The sequence below is a fragment of the Meles meles genome, chromosome 11 (genome assembly GCF_922984935.1).
Source record: "Meles meles chromosome 11, mMelMel3.1 paternal haplotype, whole genome shotgun sequence".
NCBI lineage: Eukaryota > Metazoa > Chordata > Mammalia > Carnivora > Mustelidae > Meles > Meles meles.
Window position 1 is genome coordinate 85,631,522 of NC_060076.1, and position 21,626 is coordinate 85,653,147.

The 21,626-nt window shown below is 36.9% G+C and overlaps 1 protein-coding gene across 2 annotated transcripts in view; it reads right to left on the reverse strand.

Annotated features, from left to right (window-relative positions):
- The window catches only part of C11H9orf85 (chromosome 11 C9orf85 homolog), an 81,101-nt gene that overhangs the window by 12,592 nt on the left and 46,883 nt on the right, over positions 1 to 21,626 (reverse strand). The window contains exons 3-4 of one of the 2 annotated variants that reach the window (XM_046023739.1): positions 1,016 to 1,129; positions 91 to 515 (exon numbers count right to left, since the gene is read on the reverse strand). The exons of the other annotated variant lie outside the window; for it this stretch is intronic. Coding sequence (XP_045879695.1) covers positions 368 to 515; positions 1,016 to 1,129 — 262 coding nt within the window. The 3' untranslated portion in view covers positions 91 to 367. Of the gene's footprint in view, positions 1 to 90; positions 516 to 1,015; positions 1,130 to 21,626 lie in introns of those variants that run through there. 2 annotated transcript variants of the gene reach the window in all.

Below are 21,626 nucleotides of genomic sequence, written 5' to 3' on the forward strand. Positions count from 1 at the left end.
AACAAACTAAGGGTTGGGGCGGGGAGGTAGGAGAGGGTGGTGGGGTTATGGACATTGGGGAGGGTATGTGCTATGGTGAGTGCTGTGAAGTGTAAACCTAGCGATTCACAGACATGTACCCCTGGGGCTAATAATACATTATAGGTTAATAAAAAAAATAAAAAATTTTAAAAAAAGAAAGCTCTGGATGAAGGTTTTATAATTATCCAGGTATCATGCATAATTTATATTGTCCATGTGTGAATTGTGCCTGTTTTTTATAGGTTTTTGTTATTCTTCTCATTAGGATTTCACAGTATTTTTGTGTAAAACTCCTAAAGTCAAAAGTCACTCAGAATTTCATGTTTTTAAACTGGCTTTTAATATATTAATCCACTTGATTGTCTTTTGTGTCATCTAAATCAATATCAAAATCTAAGTCATCATCGCTTTCTTCTTCATTTCTTCTGGAACTTCTATGGTTGGAACGTAGATTACTTTCAGGATTTTCTGTCTTTTCTGGTTCTTTATTAAACCTAAAAAAAAACAAAACAAAACTTCTATTTCTCAGGCTTTCGTTTTCTAACTGTTGATTGAAAAGAACTTTATATTTCCTGATTGATAGGAGTCTAATAAGTATAAAGAAAATAATCCTTGAAGACTAACTCCAGTCTTGAAGTCCTGACTCCAACCAATTATAATACTGTTGTCAATAAAGTAGGCTCAAAGAAATTAATAAGTGATGCCCATTCAAGAAAATTAGTTGCATAATGAATAAATTCTTGTGTGATGAGTGATGAATATGAACTTTATAGATAAATATTTTAATTTCCTAAAAATATAGTTTTTTTATTATAATGATAGAAAAATATAATAAATACTTAAGATTTTTTCCTGTTAGGTAGAAAAAAAAGTCTAAATCAGTGTGATACACTGTACCTTAAGACTCTCAGAGCTACTGGATGTTTTCTCAAAAAAAATTCAGAGATCAATTACTTAAAGAGTAAATCGCAAACATTAAAAAAAAAATACTCACGGAATAACAATGTCTTCTTTCTTTCCACATTTTGCACAAACTTCAAGTTCACAGGCACATGGTCTACACATTATGTGGTAAGAATCCTTCACTGACTTTTGTAAACATTTAACACTAAAAGGGGGGGGAATCAAGCATAAATAAAAAATACATATTTATTTTTTATAAGTAAAATATATATAAATAAATATATAAAAATATTTTATATATTTATATATATTTATAAGATTATATTTACCTTATAAATAAAATAAGATTTATTTGATGAAATAAAATAAACATAGGGCTGCTCTACTGACTAAGCCATGTAGGCACCCCAGATTTATCTACTTTCTTAAAGCTTTTAAAAATGTCATCTGCAGGGCACCTGGGTGGCTCAGTGGGTTAAAGCCTCTGCCTTCAGCTCAGGTCATGATCCCAGGGTCCTGGGATCGAGTCCCGCATCGGGCTCTCCGCTTAGCAGGGAGCCTGCTTTCTCCTCTCTCTCTCTCTGCCTGCCTCTCTGCCTACTTGTGATCTCTATCTGTCAAATAAATAAAATCTTTAAAAAAAAAAAATGTCATCTGCAAATTGTGACAATTTTACTTCTTCCTTTCCTATTTGGATGACTTTCATTTCTTTTTCTTGCCTAATTACTCAGGCTACGACTTTCAGTACTTTTTGAATCAAAGTAGCAAGAACAGGCATCCTTGTCTTGTTCCTGATCTTAGAGGAAAAGCTTCTGGCTTTTCATTATAAGTATAATGTTAGCTGTGGGTTTGTCATAGAAGGCCTTTATTATGTTGAGGTATATTTCCTCTATACCCTGTTTGTTGAGAGTTTTCATCATAAACAGATGTTGACATTTTCTGTCTAATGCTTTTTCTGCATCTATTGAGAGTTGAATTTGGCTTGCTAATATTTTATTGAGGATTCTTGCAACTACATACATCAGGGATATAGGCCAGCAATTTTCTTTTCTTCTGCCATCCTTGTCTGGTTTTGGTATCAGGGTGATTTTGGCCTCATAAAATGAGTTTGGAAGATTTGGAATGATTTGAGATGAATCGGTATTAATTCTTAAAATACTGAATTCACCATTAAACTGTCTGGTCCTGGAGTTTTGTTTTAGGAGAGGTTTTTAATTATTAATTCAATTTTACTAGTACTTAATCTGTTCAGATTTTTTTTTAAGATTTTATTTATTTATTTGCCCGAGAGAGAGAGAGACAGCACAAGCAGGGGGAGTGGCAGTCATAGCAGGCAGAGGGAGAAGCAGGCTCTCCACCGAGCAAGGGGCCCCATGTGGGACTCAATCCCAGGACCCCGGAACGACAACCCGAGCCGAAGGCAGCAGCTCAACCAACTGAGCCACCCAGGCATCCCTGGTAGAAAATCCCAGATTTTCTATTTCTTTAATTCAGTCTTGGTAGGTTGTATGTTTCTAGGAAATTATCTGTTTCTCCAATTTGTTCATGTACATTTGTTCATATAGTCTCTTGCGATCCTTTTTATTTCTGTTGTATTATTTGTAACTTCTCCTCTTTTACTTCTGATCTTATTTGAGTCTTTCTCTCTTTTATACCTGGTGAATTTAACACAAGATTTGTAAATTTTGTTTTGTCTTTCCAAAGAACCAGTCCCTAGTTTCACTGATCTTTTCTACTTTCTTTTTAGTTTCTCTCTCTCTTTCTTTCTTTCTTTCTCTTTTCCCCTGCTTTGGTCTATGTTATTTCCTCCCTTCTCCTAAGTTTTGGCTTTACTTCGCCTACTTCTGCTGCATCTTTTAAGTTATGGTGTGTTCTATTTCCATTTTCAGTTGTCTTAAGGTTTTTTCAAATTTCCCTTTTGATTTCTTCTTTCACTCACTGGTTGTTCAGTAGCATGTTGTTTACTTCACTTTTGTTCTCGTAATTTATTTCTGCTTTTACAGCACTGTGGTTGAAAAAGATGCTTAATATGATTTCAGTCTTCTTAAGTTTTTAAAGTTTGTTTTGTGCCCTAACATGAACTATGCTGAAGAGTATTCCATGTGTAATTGAGAATAAAATGTATTCTGTTGTTTCTGGATGGAATATTCTGTACACATTTGTATAATATTGTTAAAATGTTCACATTACCCAAAGTAATATACAGATTCAATGTAATGGTTAGCAAAATTCCAGTGACATTTCTCACAAAAATAGAACAATTCTAAACTTTATACGGAACCACAAAAGACCCTGAAAGAGTCAAAGCAATCCTGAGAAAGAACAAAGCTGGAGATGTCACACATCTTGATTTCAAACTGTATTACAAAGCCAAGGTAATCAAAAAAGTATGGCATGGACACGAAAACAAGCACGCAGATCAATAGAACAGAATTGACAGCCCCGAAACAAAAGCACACATATATGGTCAACTAATTTACAACAAAGTTGCCAAGAACAAACAATAGGAAAACAACAGTCTCTTCAATAAATAGGGCTGGGAAAACTGGACAGCCACATGGATCCCTGTCCTACACCATACACAAAAATTCACTCAAAATGGACTAAATAGGGACACCTGGGTGGCTCAGTTGCTTAAGCAGCTGCCTTCGGCTCAGGTCATGATCCCAGCGTCCTGTGATCGAGTCCCACATCGGGCCCCTTGCTCAGCGGGGAGCCTGCTTCTCCCTCTGCCTCTGCCTGCCACTCTGTCTGCTTGTGCTCACTCTCGCTCCTCTCTCTCTCTCTCTCTCTAACAAATAAATAAAATCTCTAAAAAAAAAAAATGGACTAAATACTTGAGTGTAAGACCTGAAATTATAAAATCCCTAGAAGAAAACATGGGCAATAAGCTCCTTAATAGAGGTCTTAGCAATAATCTTTTGAATTTAAGACTAAAAGTAAAGCAGAAAAATTAAAAATGAGTAGGTGGCACTACATCAAACTAAAAAGCTTCTGCACAACAAAAAAAACCATCAAAATGAAAAGGTAACCTACTAAATAAAAAATATTTACAAATCATATATAGTATCTGAGAAGGGGTTAACATCCAAAACATAATGAACTCACACAACTCAACAGCAAAAAACACAATCTGATTATAAATGGGATAAGAATCTCAATAGACACTTTTCCAAAGAAGATGGCCAAAAGATATATGAAAAAAATACACATCATTAATTACCAGGGAAATGCAAACCAAAACTACAATGAGATCTCCCCCATACATGTTAGAATGGCTGTTATCAAAAAGACAAGAAGAAGTGTTAATGAGGGTGTGGAGAAAAGGTGATCCTCTTTTATATAAAACAATATGGAGGCTCCTTAAAAAACCCAAATTAGAAAGACCATATGATCTACTAACTCCACTTCTGGGTATTTATCTTCAGAAAATAAAAACACTAGCTTGGATAGATACTGCACCCCCATGTTAACTGCAGCATTATTTGCAATAGCCAGGAAATGGAAACAACATACGGGCATCTGGCTGGCTATCAGTAGAGCATGCAACTCTTAATCTTGGGGTTATGCGTTTGAGTCCCACATTGGGCACAGAGATAACTTTAAAAAAAGAAAAAGAAATGGAAATAACCAATGATTCTACTGACTGATGAATGAATGAAGAAAATGTGCTAAAATATACAATGGAATATTATTCAGACATAAAAAAGAAGAAAATCAAAAGGTACAAACTTCCAGTTATAAAGTCATGGGAAAGTAATGCACAGCATAACAATTATAGTTCATATTAACTGGATTGCATATTTGAAAGTTGCCAAGAAAGCAAATCTTAAAAATTCTCAGCACAAGAAAAAACGATTTTTTTAACTATATATGGTGGCAGATGTTAATGAGATGTATTGTGGTGATCATTTTGCAATGTATATGAACATCAAATCATTATATTGTACAACTATAACTAAATATAATGTTATATGTTGATTATACCTGAATTTTTAAAAATTTAGAACTTTTTGGGGCGCCTGGGTGGCTCAGTCATTAAACATTTGCCTTTGGCTCAGGTTATGATCCCAGGGTCCTGAGATGGAGTCCTGCATCGGGCTCTTTGCTCTGCGGGAACCTTGCTTCTCCCTCTCCCTCTCTCCCTGCTTGGTTCCCTTTCTCACCGTCTTTCTCTGCCAAATATATAAATAAAACCTTTAAAAAAAATTTAAACATCAAAGGACATTATTAGTATAGAAAAAAAAATAAAACCTCATTGAATGGCAGAAAATATTTGCAAATACAGTAATAGATTTGTATCTAAAATACATAAAGAACTCTTCTAACTCAATAATATAAACACAAACAAGTAAAGGACTTAAATAGACAGTTTACCAAAAAAAAAGATAAATAAATGGCCAGTGAGCACATGAAAAGATGCTCAATGTCACTAGACATCAGGGAAATGCAAATCAAAATTGCAATGACAGGGGCACCTGGGTGGCTCAGTGGGTTAAACCTTCTGCTTTCGGCTTGGATCATGGTCTCAGGGTCCTGGGATTGAGCCCCACATCGGGCTCTCTGCTCAGCAGGGAGCCTGTTCCCTTCCTCTCTCCTGCTGCTCTGCCTACTTGTGATCTCTCTCTCCCTCTCTCTGTTAAATAAATAAATAAAATCTTTAAAAAAAAAATTGCAATGACATACCACCTCACAACACTAGAATGACAATTATCATAAAGAAGGACAATAACAAGTGTCAGTAACAATGTGGAGAAGTTGGAACCTTCATATTGCTGGTGTTAAGTAAAAAAGTATGGTTGCTTTTGAAAACAACGCGACAATTCCTCAAAAGGTTAGATACAGAGTTAACGTATAACCCTGGAATCCCAATTCTCTCTCTCTCTCTACACACACACACACACACACACACACACACACACACACACACATGAGAACTGAAAACAAATACATAGGGGCGCCTGGGTGGCTCAGTGGGTTAAAGCCCCTGCCTTCAGCTCAGGTCATGATCCCAGGGTCCTGGGACCAAGCCCCGCATCAGGCTCTCTGCTTGGCAGGGATCCTGCTTCCCTTCCTCTCTCTCTGCCTGCCTCTCTGCCTACTTGTGATCTCTGTCTGTCAAATGAATAAACAAAACCTTAAAAAAAAAAAAAAAAAACCATGCATACAAAAACTTGTCCCAGAGCGTTGACAGCAGCATTATTTGTTAATAGCCAAAAGAGTAGAACAATCTGAATGTCCATCAAGTAATGAATGGATAAATAAATGTACAGTTCTACAATGGAATATTTAGGAATATTTAGTAATATTTAGATAAGTACTGATAAGTGTTACAATATACTTGAAAAAATTATACTAAATGAAAGAAGCCAGTCACAAAACACTACGTTACATGATTCTATTTATGTGAAATTCCAAAATAGGCAAATGGATAAAGACAGAGAGCAAGAGCGGAGTTGTTCAGAGGTTAATGGAGATTGACTACTACAGGGCATGGGGTTTCTTGAAGAGATGATGAAAATGTCAAATTGATTGTTGTGACGGTCACACAATTCCATGATACTGAATTGTACATGTCAAATGGATGAACTATATAGTGTGTGAATTAAATCTTCATAAAGGTTTTTTAAAACATCAAGTGGAAGTGTTAGAAATAAGAAAAACCTGGAACAAAAAACGTAAGATACCAGAAATCCACTTTAAATATGAATATACAGATAAAAATCGAACAAGGAAAAAAAAAAAAAGAAAGTAGGACAAGGGGTAAAAAACAAACACTAATCAACAGAAAGCTGGAGTCACTATATTATTATCAAAATATACTTCAATTTCCAGGTATAAAAAGGGCTATTACATGACAATAAAGGGATCAAAAACACACAATAATTCTAAATGTTTATGCACCTAACAACAGGGTGTTAAAATAAATGAAGCAAAACTATTGCTGAAAAGAGAAATAGAAAAAGTACAGTTATGGACTTCCCTCTCTGTATCTGATGGAACAAGTCTACAAAAAAGTCAGTAAAGATACAGAACACCTGGCTGATAAAAGGCTATCAAATTTATAGAAATTCCACCCAAGAACAAAGTATTCTCTTCAAGTACACATGGAGCATTCTTCATGACAGACCATATTTTGAGCCATAAAACCAATCTCAACAAATTAAAAAAAAAATCTTAAACCTGAAATTTGTTATTTTACCTCAATGAAATTAATTGATAAAAAAAAATCAATAAAACAGAAAAATATCTGAGAAAGCCCTAAAATCTAGAAAATAAAACAGTTCCAAATAACCTACAGGTCAAAGAGGAAATCACAAGGGAAATTAGAAATATTTTGACTGGGGGCACCTGGGTGGTTCAGTCCGTTGAGCCTCCAACTCTTGATTTCGGCTCAGGTCATGATCTGAGGGTCCTGGAATCGAGCCCCACATTAAGCTCATGGCTCAGTAGGGAATCTGCTTGTCTCCCTCTCCCTCTGCCCTGTGTGTGTGTGTGTGTGTGTGTGTGTGTGTGTGTGTGTGCGCGCGCGCACACGCACACATGTACTCTCTCTCTCTGAAATAAATGAATCTTTAAAAAAATTAAAAAGAAAGAAAAAACTTAAAAAAATATTTTGATGGAACAACAATAAAAACACATCATCAAAATTTATAGAATGGAGCTAAAAATGTTCCTGGAAAATTTATATAATATTTATATTAAGCAAGAAGAACTATCTAAACTTCTACTTTAAGAAAGTGGGGTTGGTGGGGAGTTGTAAATGAAACACAAAGCAAACAAAAGGAAGGAAGCAATATCAATACAAACCAAAATCAACAAAATTGAGGGATGCCTGGCTGGCTAGTTAGAGGAGCATGCAACTCTTGATCTTGGGGTCATAAGTTTGAGACCCACAAGTAGAGTAGAGTTTACTTAAAAAAAAAAAAATCAATAAAATTGAAAACAGAAAAATAGAGAAGATCAGTAAAACCAAAAGCAGGCTCTATTAAAAAATTAATATAATTCATAAACACAAAGCTAGATTGATGAAGATAAGAAAAGAAAAGAAACAAATTACCAGTATCAAGAATGAAAGAAGGGACAGCGCTAGACAAATCCAACAGATATTAAAAGAATAATAAGGGAATATTACTAACAACTCTATAGCCATAAGTTCAACAACTTTGTTGAAATAGACAAATTTCTGGGGTGCCTGGGTGGCTTAGTCAGTTAAGCATCTGCCTTCATCTCAGGTCATGATCTCAGGGTCCTGGGATGGAGCCCTGTGCTCCCTTACTCCCTGCTCAGCATCTGCTTCTACCTCTCCCTCTGCCTCTCCCTCGCCCTCAAGTTGTGTGCAATCTCTTTCTCTCTCTCAAGTAAGTAAAAATTAAAAGAAAAAAAATAGACACATTCCCGAAAAGGCATACTATCAAAACTTGCTTAAGAAGAAACAGATAATCAGGGCCTCTGGGTGGCTCAGTTATTAAGCGTCTACCTTTGGCTCAGGTCATGGATCCCAGGGTCCTGGGACTGAGCCTCACACTGGGCTCCCTGGGGATTAAAAAAAAAAAGAAAAAAGAAGAAATAGATAATCTAAAAACTCCTCTACCCATTAAAGAGAAAATTAATCTTAGTTGAAAACTCTAGCCCCAGAAGGGCATCACTAGTGAATTCTACCAAATAAGAAATAGCACTAATTAAAAAAAAAAAAAAAGGGAATAGTACTAATTTTACACAAATCCTTCCAGAAAAGAGAAAACAAAATAGGAAGGAACGGTTCCCAACTGATTTTATGAGACCCTAATATCATGACAAACACAGACAAAATTATAAACTGGTTTTTCTAATGAACATAGATATTGAAATCTAGGACAAAATGTTAGCAAATGAAATTTAGCAATATATAAAAAGGATATACATCATGACCAAATAGGCTTTATCCAAGGGTATTCAAGGCTGATTCAAAATTAAAATCCATGAATATAGGGGCGCCTGGGTGGCTCAGTGGGTTAAAGCCTCCACCTTCGGCTCAGGTCATGATCCCAGGGTCTTGGGATCGAGCCTCGAATCGAGCTCTCTGCTCAGCGGGGAGCCTGCTTCCTCCTCTCTCTCTGCCTGCCTCTCTGCCCTACTTGTGATCTCTGTCTGTCAAATAAATAAATAAAATCTTAAAAAAAAAATCCATGAATATAATTCACTAAACTGATGTTTTAAGGAAAAACCATATATTGATTTCATCAGATGCAGAAAAAGCATTTAACAAAATTTAACATCCATTCATGATAAAAACTCTCAGCAAACTATAAAGAAACTTCCTCAACCTGATAAAAAGCTCCTAGAAGGAAATTATAGCTAATAACATACTTACTGATAAAAGAATGAATAAAATCAGGAAAAGGGCAAGAATATGGGCCCTCATCATTCCTTTTCAAAAACATACTAGGGATCCTAAGCAGTGCAACAAAGACAAAGAAGAAATACAATAGCATACAGATTGGAAAGCAAGAAATACAACTGTCTTAATTTTTTAAAAAAATCATTGTCTATGTAGAAAATTCCAGCGAATTTACAAAAGCAGTATTAGAAATAAAAAGTGAGGGACACCTGGCTGGCTCAGTTGGTAGAGCATGTGACTCTCAATCTTGAGGGTTGTGAGTTCAAGTCCCACAATGGGTGTAGAGATTACTTAAAACTAAAATTTAATAAATAAGTAAGTAAAACAAACGTGAGTTTATTTAAGTCATAGTATATATGGTCAGTAAACAAAAATGAACTACACGTAGCAATAACCAATATCTTTCTGTAGAAATTGGCAAACTGATTCTAAAAGCTATTTTTTAAAAAAGCAAAAAAAGCTATAATAGTCAAAACTATATTGAAAAAGAAAACCAGCTGGAAGATTCATGATTGGATTTTAAGACTTATGGTAAGGCTACAGTAATCAAATTGGTGTGGTATTGGTGAAAGGATAAACACACAGATCAATGGGATAGAACAGATTCCAGAAATAGATGTATAGTATACATAATCAATTGATTTTTCAGCACAGTACAAAGGGAATTCAATGGAGAAAAAACAGTCCTTTCAATAAATAATGCTGGAACAACTGGATACCCAAAAAATTAACAGGAATTGGGTTAAAAGTCCAAATATAAAACCAAGAATTACACAACATCTAAAAGAAAACAGGAGAAAATACTTGTGATCCTAGGCCAGGCAAAGATTTCTTAGCTACAACAACAAAATCAAGAACAAAAATCCCTGATAAAGCCTGATCTTCACCAAAATAAAAATTATTCCACTCTAAAAGTATAGGGGACAAGGGTAGGCTGTCCCAAGATGGGACTTTGGCATGAACATTATGCTGAGTTAAAAGCAATAAAAACCCAGCAGATTCAGGAAAAGCCCTTTACTTCCCACACAACTGCTTGCTTATACCAGGAAGACAGCTATTAATAGAGATTCCACTTTACCTAGACATTTACCTACATAAAAGGAAAACCTTTGTTTTCTAAACATCTCCTCTCCCCTTCCTGCTAATGGTCTTTCTCCCCTTTGCATCCTCAGAACCCTACCCTCTCCTTAGCTCATACAGATCACGTTACCTATCTTTGGAATTTCCATGTCTCCATGGATTCCCTGTACTTACACTACTAAACTTGATTTTCTCCTATTAATCTGTCGGATGTCGATTTGATTCTTAGTTCGGCTAGCAGGACTTTGAAAGGTAGAGGAAATTCTTCCTCCCCAACAGAAGTCATTATTAAGAGAATTAAAAAAAAAAAAAAAAAAAGTCAGAGGTTGGCAGAAAGTATCAGCGAAACCGATATCTGATAAAAGATTTGTACCCGCAATATATAAAGTACGTTCAAAACCCAGAAATAAGTAATCAAAACAATTCAATAAAACCATGAGCTAAAATATATAAAGAAGACTTCATTAAAGAAGAAACAAATCCAGAATGAACATATGGAAAGATGTTTAGCATCACTGGTCATCAAACAAATGCAAATTAAAATCACAATGACATATAGCTACTCACTTAAGGCTAAAACAGGACACACTGGGGCACCTGGGTGGCTCACCTGGTTAAGCATCTGACTTTGGCTCATATTATGACCCAGGGTCTTGGGATTGAGCCCACGTTGGGCTCTGTGCTGAGCGGGGAGTCCACTTTGCCCTCTCCCTCTGCCTCTGCCCCTCCTCCCGCTCGTGTTCTATCTTTCAAAATAAATAAATAAATAATAAAATAAAACAAGACAAAACAAACAGAAGATCCTAAGTGTTGATGAGGATGCAGAACATCTAGAACTCCTACACTTCCAGTAGGAATGCAAACAGTACAGCCATTTTGGAAAACATTCTGATACTTCCTTATAAACACATCCCTAGTATACAATCCAACAATCTCAGTGCTACACATTCACTCAAGAGAAATAAAAACCTGTTCACATAAAACCCTGTACAGGAATGTATACGACAACATAATTCATAATCACCAAAACCCAGCAAAACCTAAGGGTCCATCAATTGGTGAATGAACAACCAGTAGTCCATCTTTACCGAACTACTCATCCACACTAAAATATGGATGAATCTCAAATCTACTATGAAGTTAAGGAAGCCAGCCTCAAAAGGCCATATCTATATAATTGTATATATATGACATTCTGGAACAGGTTAAAGTATAGGAAATGGAAATAGATCAGTGTTTCCTAGGGCCTGAGAGTATGGGTGTGATGAAAGACTGAAGCAGAAAAATGTTCAGTTTTAGCCCATAAGGCTGATGTATAGCCTGCATAGTTTTGATCAAGTAGGTGCTGGTTGCTACAGTCTTTTTTTTTTTTTTTCTAATTTTATTTATTTATTTATTTTACAGAGAGAGAGGGCAGAGTAGGCAGAGCAGCAGGTAGAGGGAGAGGGAGAAGCACATAGAGGGAGAGGGAGAAGCAGGTAGAGGGAGAGGGAGAAGCAGGTAGAGGGAGAGGGAGAAGCAGGCTCCCTCTGAGGGCTGCTCTGACTGAGCGACCCAGGCACCCAACAAATCTTAAAAACAAAACAACAACAACAACAAAAGAATAAGGGGGGCTCCTGGGTGGCTCAGTCCTTAAGCATCTGTCTTTGGCTCAAGTCATGATCCTAGGGTCCTGGGATCGAGTCCTGCATCAGGCTCCCTGCTCAGGGAGAAGCCTGCTTCTCCCTCTCCCAATCCCCCTGCTGTGTTCCCTCTCTCACTATGTCTCTCTGTGTCAAATAAATAAATAAAATCTTTAAAAAAAAAAAAAAAAGAACAGGTGCCTGGATGGCTCAGTTAAGTGTCTGCCTTCTGCTCAGGTCACAATCCTAGGGTCCTGGGATCAAGCCCAGCATAGGGCTCCAGCTCAGCAGGGAGCCTGCTTCTCCCTCTCCCTCTGCCTGCCACTCTGCCTACTTGTGTTCTCTATCCCTCTGACACATAAATAAATAAAATCTTTAAAAAAAAAAAAAAGAGTTCTTTCTTGGCCATTGCATTCAACGACCACACAATAGGTGGAGTGACTCAAAGTTTTGGGGGTAATGAAACCAACTGTCTTATATTTTAATTGTGGTATTAGTCTCACAACTGTATTCATTTTTCAAAACTTAAAAAATTGTTGCTGAAAACATGAAAGGACGCCCAAAATGGAGTTACTTAAGCTAAGCTCCAAGTCACCAAACCAAGATGCAGTCCACTTTCTGCTCTGCCAGAAATGGAATCCTATACCAGTCAGGCATCTCTTAATCAGCACGAATTAGGTGACCTGCCTAACAGACCCCTGTCAGCCCCTAAAGGAAAGCTGCCTAGGGTAACAAACCAGCTTTTTTGTCTAGTATAATTTCCGTGTTCCCACTCCCTTCTGCCTATGAGAATCTTTCATTTCACATACCTCCTTGGAGCTCCTTTCTGTCTGCTAGACTGTATGGACTCATCATGAATTAACAAATAAAGCTAATAAGATCATTAAAATTTACTCAGTTGAGTTTTGTTTTTTAATACTGTAATTAAAAAGGATGAATTTACCACATGAAAATCATATCTTCAAGAGACCTGACAGACAAAAATCTAAGTCAGAATTTAAAAAACAAAAACAAAAACAAAAAACCTCTCTGATATACAATCTAAGTGAAAATAATTATTAAAAATTTCTTATTAAAACATTTGGTATGTTTATATTTTGGATTTCTAAAAAGCTTTACTTAACTACTCTGCAATAAAAACAGATTTTAAAGAATGTACATCATTAGAACACACACAGATGAAGTTCTAACAATCCACATGGATTAAGAAAAGCTTCAGGTTTTCTTTTAGTTTCAAATTTTAAAAGTTTTAAAATAATTTTAAAGAAAGTCTGTCTTTGTTAGGTTCATCAAAGACCTCAGGGAAATTAGAATGTTTTCATTTCTGTGAATGTGTTGTTTCATAACAGGGAGTCCTGGGATAAACCAATCCTTAAGAATTCAAATTGCTAATTCAGGGATAAAACTATTTACAGAACTGTTAATGCTAAAATTTACATGTAAAATAGGCTTTAAAATGGGATATCCTGTTTTGGAATCTGAAGTTAAAAGATCCCAGAGTCTAACTTCTTTAGCCCACTGAGTGCCCAAAACAGTGACTCTTAACACTGTCTCCAACACCTGCATAGCTTATTAAAATGCAGATATCTGGGTTACAGCCATTATTTACATGCTCAGAATCTTGGGGATGGGTCCCAAGAATCTGTTAAACTCTCTAAGAAATTCTTATGCACATTACCACTTGAGACTCTTGACCAGATCAAAGTATTACTGCCTAAAGATGGGCGTTTTCCAGTGTTCCTCCTGCTGGTTGAGACCATAATGGCCAATTCAAAGACCAGAAAGCATTCTATTGCTGAAACCAGCTATACTCTTTTCAAATAATAAAACAGCCAGGTTTTATTAGGCTAGCAGCTCTATGAATATAAGTATGCCTATCTTTTAAGGAGACACACACATTTTAAAAAATATTTCCTTTTTATCAATGTGAAATATGTTTGTGAAAATGTAATATAAATTTATACACTTATGCTGGGGCGCCTGGGTGGCTCAGTGGTTTAGGCCTCTGCCTTCGGCTCAGGTCATGATCTCAGGGTCCTGGGATTGAGCCCCGCATCGGGCTCTCGGTTCAGTGGGGAGCCTGTTTCTCCCTCTCTCTCTGCCTGCCTCTCTGCCTGCCTCTCTGACTACTTGTGACTTCTCTCTCTCTGTCAAATAAATAAAATATTAAAAAAAAAAATTTATACACTTATGCTTAAGAAGCTTCCAGTTTCCCTTGCACGTAAGTAGGACCCTTGTGCACCTTCTCTTCCAAATCTCTTAATTCAGGCTTTATGTCTTCACTGGGAGTAGAATGAAACAAGGCCTGAAAGTAATTGAATTTCTGCATTTTTTTCACCTCAAGACTCAAAGAATCTTGATCTTAAGAATGGAATGGTTTAGATATTATTTTAATGATAAGAGACACACCTTCTAAGTTGTCATAAAATCTGTGAAATATCATGAAACATCTTTTAAAGTGGCTGAAAATTATTTAATCACTCTTGAGTGGCTTTTTCCTACAAAATACACAGTAAAGAAAAACATTAAATTCACCTAAATTTTACCTATTTTCCCTTCAAAATGGCTATATTTTGAGTATTTTAAGTCCAACACTCAATGAACTTCAGCGATGTTAAAATAATCATGATTTGCCTTCTTTTTATTTCTCCACGAAATCTAATTCCCAGAAACAATCAATCTTGGCCATGCATAAATCAAAACTAATCATTTCAGTGGAAACCATGGCCAAATAAAAACACAGGTCACTCCTATTAACCATGTTTACTGACAAAGGAAACAGTAGTATACCTTTTTAAAAATGATGCCATATTTACTTTTTTATAATGAAAAACACAATAGATAGAAAAAGTAATTAAAAGCTAAAATATGCTCACTACATATTTAAGGGTGAAAGTCAGGATAAAACTTGAAGTTTTCAATGGACCCCTGTAAACACTAGCAGATATTATTTTAAAAATAGCACTGACCTAGGAGACTGAGATCCTACCACAGCTTTGACATGCTCTTGTCATATAATCTTGGAAAGTCACTCTCTTTGAGTCTCATTCTTCATAATGAATTCTGAAAGTGCTGGCACCTTAGCATGAACAAAAGACAGGGGCACCAAACTGTACTAGTAATCACTGTGTTTGTCACCTCCAAACACTCAGATGAAAAACTCAGATTTTTCTACTGACATTGCTGTGATATTAACATATTTTTATATTGTATAATAAAACATATCAACATTCAGAAGATCAGTAGAACACAGTGAACTAATATTTTCCAAACGAGCAAATGTGTGTTATAAAATCATGCATGGGTATGGGTCACCAGTCTGGCTAACAGGGTAGAACGTGAAAATCTTGAGAGGATTTCTACAAGTATCTGGGAAAAGCTATTAAAATTTACTTTTACTCCTTTTAAAATTTATTCTTTTTTTTTTTAAAGATTTTATTTATTTATTTGAGAGACAGAGATCACAAGTAGGCAGAGAGGCAGGCAGAGAGAGAGAGAGGAGGAAGCAGGCTCCCTGCTGAGCAGAGAGCCCGACGCAGGGCTCGATCCCAGGACCCTGAGACCATGACCTGAGCCGAAGGCAGAGGCTTAACCCACTGAGCCACCCAGGAGACCCTTAAAATTTATTCTTTCCTTTTTTTTCTACTAGCCAGACACTAAAGAAAAATGTGCAACAATGCCACTTGTCTCACTAGTATTTTTGTTTCTAAGGTTATTTTTCACAAAAAGTTATTAACACTTACTGGGCATATTTTGCTTATATTCATATTATTTAGTAAATAATTATTTTTAAAATGTTTGCATTTTCATATCTAATACAATAAACAAAAATAGATAAAACCGATATAAACCCAAATAAGCCAAGCTTTCTCAGGTGCTCAAAACTTTGTAAGAGTTACACAGGGGTCCTGAAACAAAAGGTTTCAGAACCACTGATCTAGACAATAAATACTAAGGGAAAAAGAACTGTTCTTATATTTTTAGTACTTGTTACAAGTAAAACACTTATTTTACTCTGCAACAACTTTGCTGGCACTGTCTACATTTCCTGGTTAAATTATTACACTTTAACCTTTAGCATAATTCAGGTCCACTTGTAATACTCATAATATGCGATGACTAGGTGCTTTCGTAAACAATGAGCTATGGTACTCCACCCTTGATGTACAAATAATACAAACTCAACATTGACAGAGTTCCATAAAGTCACACTTCCTGCAGTGACTCTAAGTAATCTGCTAATGTAGAAAGATTCTGAAACCATACTAAGGAATTATATGCTACTTAGAAAATGCTTTTAAGGAAACTATCTCTAAAGTCCAACAATTTTGGGGCGCCTGGGTGGCTCAGTGGGTTAAAGCCTCTGCCTTCGGCTCAGGTCATGATCCCAGGGTCCTGGGATCGAGCCCCACATGGGGCTCTCTGCTCCTGCTTCCTCCTCTCTCTGCCTCCCTGCCTACCTGTGATCTGTCTCTCTCTCTGTCAAATAAATAAGTAAAATTAAAAAAAAAAAAAAAACAAATAAAGTCCAACAATTTTGAGTACAAAAAGCTACAATTCACCTCCTTCTGTCCACACAAGGTTTAAAAATAAGTGTTTAAGTGTGTTTAAATAAGTGTGTTTAAAAATAAGTGGAGAGGGGCACCTGGGTGGCTCAGTGGGTTAGGCTTCTGCCTTCGGCTCAGGTCATGATCTCAGGGTTCTGGGATCGAGCACCACATCCGGCTCTCTGCTCAGTGGGGAGCCTGCTTCCCCCTCTCTCTCTGCCTGCCTCTCTGCCTACTTGTGATCTCTCTCTCTCTTTTAAATAAGCAAATAAATAAAATCTTAAAAAAAAAAAAGTAAGTGGAAAGACTGTACTACCTCTTGTCATCCCAGATTTGATTAGAACAATTCCTAAGAGTACAAAATATCACTTCTCACCCAGAGTAATTTAGAAAAAAAAGAGAAAATGGAAGCTATTGCACTTCAGGGCAGGCAATTTTAAATCAAAGCTTGTTGTATCTATCAATATTAATGTTAAAAAGTAGGTTTCGTGCACAGGTGAACGATGGATGACAGTAATGAAAACTTTCCTCTTTTACACTTGAATATTAAGGACTTTGATATGACATGAAGAGTAACCTGTGAGCAAAACTCCACTCTGAGACATTTTACTACTCCTGGAATGGGGTTACACAACTCTCGTGAAACTGATTAACCATCAGAGTCTCAATCTATTACAACAAATGCTGGGGCTGAAGAATATAACCAAATAGGCCCAAACTATATAGTTCATTGTCACAGGCTGATAACAGGAGGGACTGATAACATTGTAGTGCATAACAATGTTTACTTCTTTTAAAATGTTTATTTTATTTTTTTAAAAGATTTTATTTATTTATTTGACAGAGAGAGATCACAAGTAGGCAGAGAGGCAGGCAGAGAGAGAGGGAAGCAGGCTCCCTGCTGAGCAGAGAGCTGGATGCGGACTCGATCCCAGGACCCTGAGATCATGACCTGAGCCGAAGGCAGCGGCTTAACCCACTGAGCCACCCAGGCGCCCTTATTTTATTTTTTTTTTAAAGATTTTTATTTTATTTATTTGACAGAGAGAGAGATCACAAGTAGGCAGAGAGGCAGGCAGAGAGAGAGAGAGGGAAGCAGGCTCCCTGCTGAGCAGAGAGCTGGATGCAGGACTCGATCCCAGGACCCTGAGATCATGACCTGAGCCGAAAGCAGCGGCTTAATCCACTGAGCCACCCAGGCGCCCCCTTATTTTATTTTTTTAAGTAAACTTGTACACCATGGTGAGGCTTAAACTCACAACCGGGAAGTTATAGTTGCATGCTCTACCGACTGAGCCAACCAGGCACCCTTACTTTTTGTTTTGTTTTGTTTTGTTTTGTTTTAAATAATCTCTTTTCCCACTCTGGGGCTCAAACTCACAACCCTGAGATCAAGTCACATGCTATACAGACTGAGTCAGCCGGGGATCTCAGAACAAAAGAACCCAAAGACCATACAGAGATACCTCGAGATTATCCAAATTATCTGTTAAAGGGAACATGGGATTCTTGTTCATTTTTCCTCCTTACCCTGGTGATTTTCTCACAGGGTGTCCTACAAACACTGTTTACAGCACTCTTTTTTTTTTTTTTTTTAAGATTTTATTTATTTATTTGACAGACAGAGGTCACAAGTAGGCAGAGAGGCAGGCAGAGAGAGAGGAGGAAGCAGGCTCCCCGCTGAGCAGAGAGCCCGATGCGGGGCTCGATCCTGGAACCCTGAGATCATGACCTGAGCCAAAGGCAGAGGCTTAACCTACTGAGCCACCCAGGCGCCCCTGTTTACAGCACTCTTTTACCATTAATTTATATCTTTTCTAGATCTACTGCTCCTGTTTTCATTTTATTCATCCTCTGCAGTCTCACCTTGTACCCTATGGGTCTCTCTCATCTTTTACTTACACCCGACACTTCTCAATCTGCCCAAGAATTATTTGTGGGCCTATCTCTCATAATATATTGTAAACTCCTTGGTGTTGGAGATTGACTTTGGCATATTCTATAATATATAGCACAACGTCTTACATACTGAAGACGCTATTTGAAGTAACTGCAAACACAGAATTTGATTTTGCCACATCAAATTTAAATTCTATGTAGCAAGTTCTATGTGACAGTTACTTTCCACCCATGATGAATATAGTCTCTTATAAAAGAAAAATACTGGGGTGCCTGTGTGGCTCAGTCACTTAAGCATCTGCCTTGGGCTCAGGTCATGATCCTGGAATCCCAGGATCATGTTCTGCATTGGGCTCCCCCTCAGTGGGGAGTCTGCGTCTCCCTCTAACCCTCCCAATCTCATGTTCTCTCTCTCTCACATATAAACATACATAAATAAAATCTTTAAAAAATATATTAATTTTGTGGGGCTCCTGGGTTGCTTAGTGGGTTAAACCTCTGCCTTCAGCTCAGGTCATGATCTCAGGGTCGGGGGATCAAGCCCCACATCAGGTTCTCTGCGCATCAGGGAGCCTGCTTCCCCCTCTCTCTTTGCCTGCCTCTCTGCCTACTTGTGATCTCTGTCTGTCAAATAAATAAAATCTTTTTAAAAATGTGTATTTAAAAATATAAATATGTATTAATTTTGTGAATAAGGTAAAAGTAAGGTTTGGATGAAATAATGAGTATCTTTAAGGTAAAATTCATTAAAAAACTGACTATTCCTTTAATTTGTGAAGTGTTTATTCAGTAATTTAGAGTAGGAAAAATGGATTATAATGGTACTTTTTGATTCTTTATTTGTGCTGTTTTCATGATTTTACAGAGTCTTAGTACTAGGGTGCCTGGGGGGCTCAGTCAGTTAAGCCTCCGCCTTCATCTCAGGTCATGATCCCAGGGTCCTGGGATCAAGTCTCATACCCGGCTCCCTGCTCAGTGGAGAGCCTGCTTCTCCCTCTCCCTCTGCCCCTCCCCCAGCTCTCCCACATGCTCTCTCAAATAAATAAATAAAATCTTTAAAAAAAGAAAGAGTATTAGTACTTACTTTAGTTTAGAATTTGTTAATGTCTTTACTGATGGGGTATAATAATAGTTTTTACTTAGAACTACCTTATTTGTGATTTACAAAATCTAATATTCAGTTAATTATCAATATAAAGTTAAACTTAATTTCCATTTTAAAAAAACAGTTAAATTACTAATGACTTAATAGTTATTTTGGATAATGGTTTTACTATTTTTTTTGTTGATCGCAAAAGCTATACAAAATGTTTTTGAAAATAAAATTGCAGGGTGCCTGGGTGGCTCAGTCGGTTAAGTGTCTGCCCTCGGCTCAGGTCATGATCCCTGAATCCTAGCATCCAGCCTCACACTGGGCTCCCTGCTCAGTGGGGACTCTGCTTCTCCCTCTCCTCTACCTTGTTTGTTCTCTCTCTCTCACTCTCTTTCAAAAAAAAAAAAAAAATCTTAAAAAAAAGAAAAGAAAATATAATTGCTATGCTTTAATTTCTTGGTGATTCTCAATAACATCATTATTAAAATAAATACTTTAAAATAAAATAACTGCAAACAAATGTTGGCAAAGATATCGAGAAAGTGGAACCCTTGTGTATTGTTGGTGCGACTGTAAAATGGTGCAATCACTATCAAAAGAGGTATGAAGTTTCCTAAAACAATTAAAAAAAGAACTACCATATGATCCAGCAAGCCCACTTCTGTGTATATATATGCCAAAAAATTGAAAGCAGAGTCTTGAAGAGATATTTGCACAACAACGCTCATAACAGTATTCACAATACTCAAGAGGTAGAAGCAACCTAAGTGTCCACACAGATGAGTGAAAACCAAAAAGTAGTGTGTATGTCCGTGTGTATATACAGTCAATGGAATATAACTTAGTATTAAAAGGGAAGGGAATTCTGTCACATGTTATAACAACACTATACTAAATGAAATAAGCCAGTCACAAAAGAACAAATACTTTTATGATTCCATTCAGATGAGGTATTTAAAGTAGTCAAATTCAGGGATGCCTCGGTGGCTAAGTCAGTTAAGCCTCCAACTCTTGATCTCCAAGGTCCTGAGTTCAAGCCCCACGTTGGAGCCCAGAGTGAGCCTACTTTAAAAAAATAAAAAATAAAGTAGCCAAATTCATAGCAACAGAAAACAGATGGAAGCTGCCAAGAGCTGATGGAGCAGAGAAAGGGGAGCCTCTGTTTAATAGGTATAGATTTCACTGTTGCAAGATGACAGTGTTTTGGAGACCTGTTGCACAACAATATGAATATACTTAACACAACCGAACTGTACACTTCCAAGTGGTTAAAATGATAAATTGTATGTTATTTATTTTACACCACCACAAAAATAGAGAATGTCAAAAAGACAGGGTGGCTCTACAAAAAATTATCTTGAGGGTCTGAGTTTGGCTAATTTGGTTAGAGCAAGAACCTGGTCAGAAAGACAAGCCAGATAGGGTGGCATGGCCGGCTTAGAAGCATCTCATCCTCCTCTCATTTTCTCCCGAATACTAAAACTTTTTGTTTTCTCTCACAGGTTAAAGAACCTCATCCCCACTCCCACACTCTCACACACTGTTAGTATACATGCAAAAGCACAACTTCTCTGGGCAGAAAAAATTCCATTTAGTCCCCTGCTGCTGGAGACCCAACTCTTCCTGGCAGGAGCTCTTGAAGCTTTTAAGTGAAATAAGCCTTTTTCAAAATACTAGCTTATTCAAACTCTGGACCAAGGAATATAGTTGAGTAAAGGTGAGATAGAGGAGAATTTATTTAATACAATAAAGTATGAAGAGGTAAGGGTTTCAGTGGGGTAATAAATTTTTAAAATTATCGGTCAATACTGATAATTAAGAACCAGGGGCAGTGACTTCCATTTAAACGCAAACAGTGTATTAATCATTAAGCACATCCATGTCCTGAAACAGGCCAGACAGTCGAAGAGGCATGTGATACCAGCTCTTGCGCTCCTCACTTTAAAAATTTTTCAGAATGAAATCTACTCTTAAACGATTATATTTTAGGTAATCTCTACATCCAACATGGGACTCGAACTCACAACCCTGAGATCAAGAGCTGCATATTCCACTGACATTCTTCTTGCAGCATTTAAGGT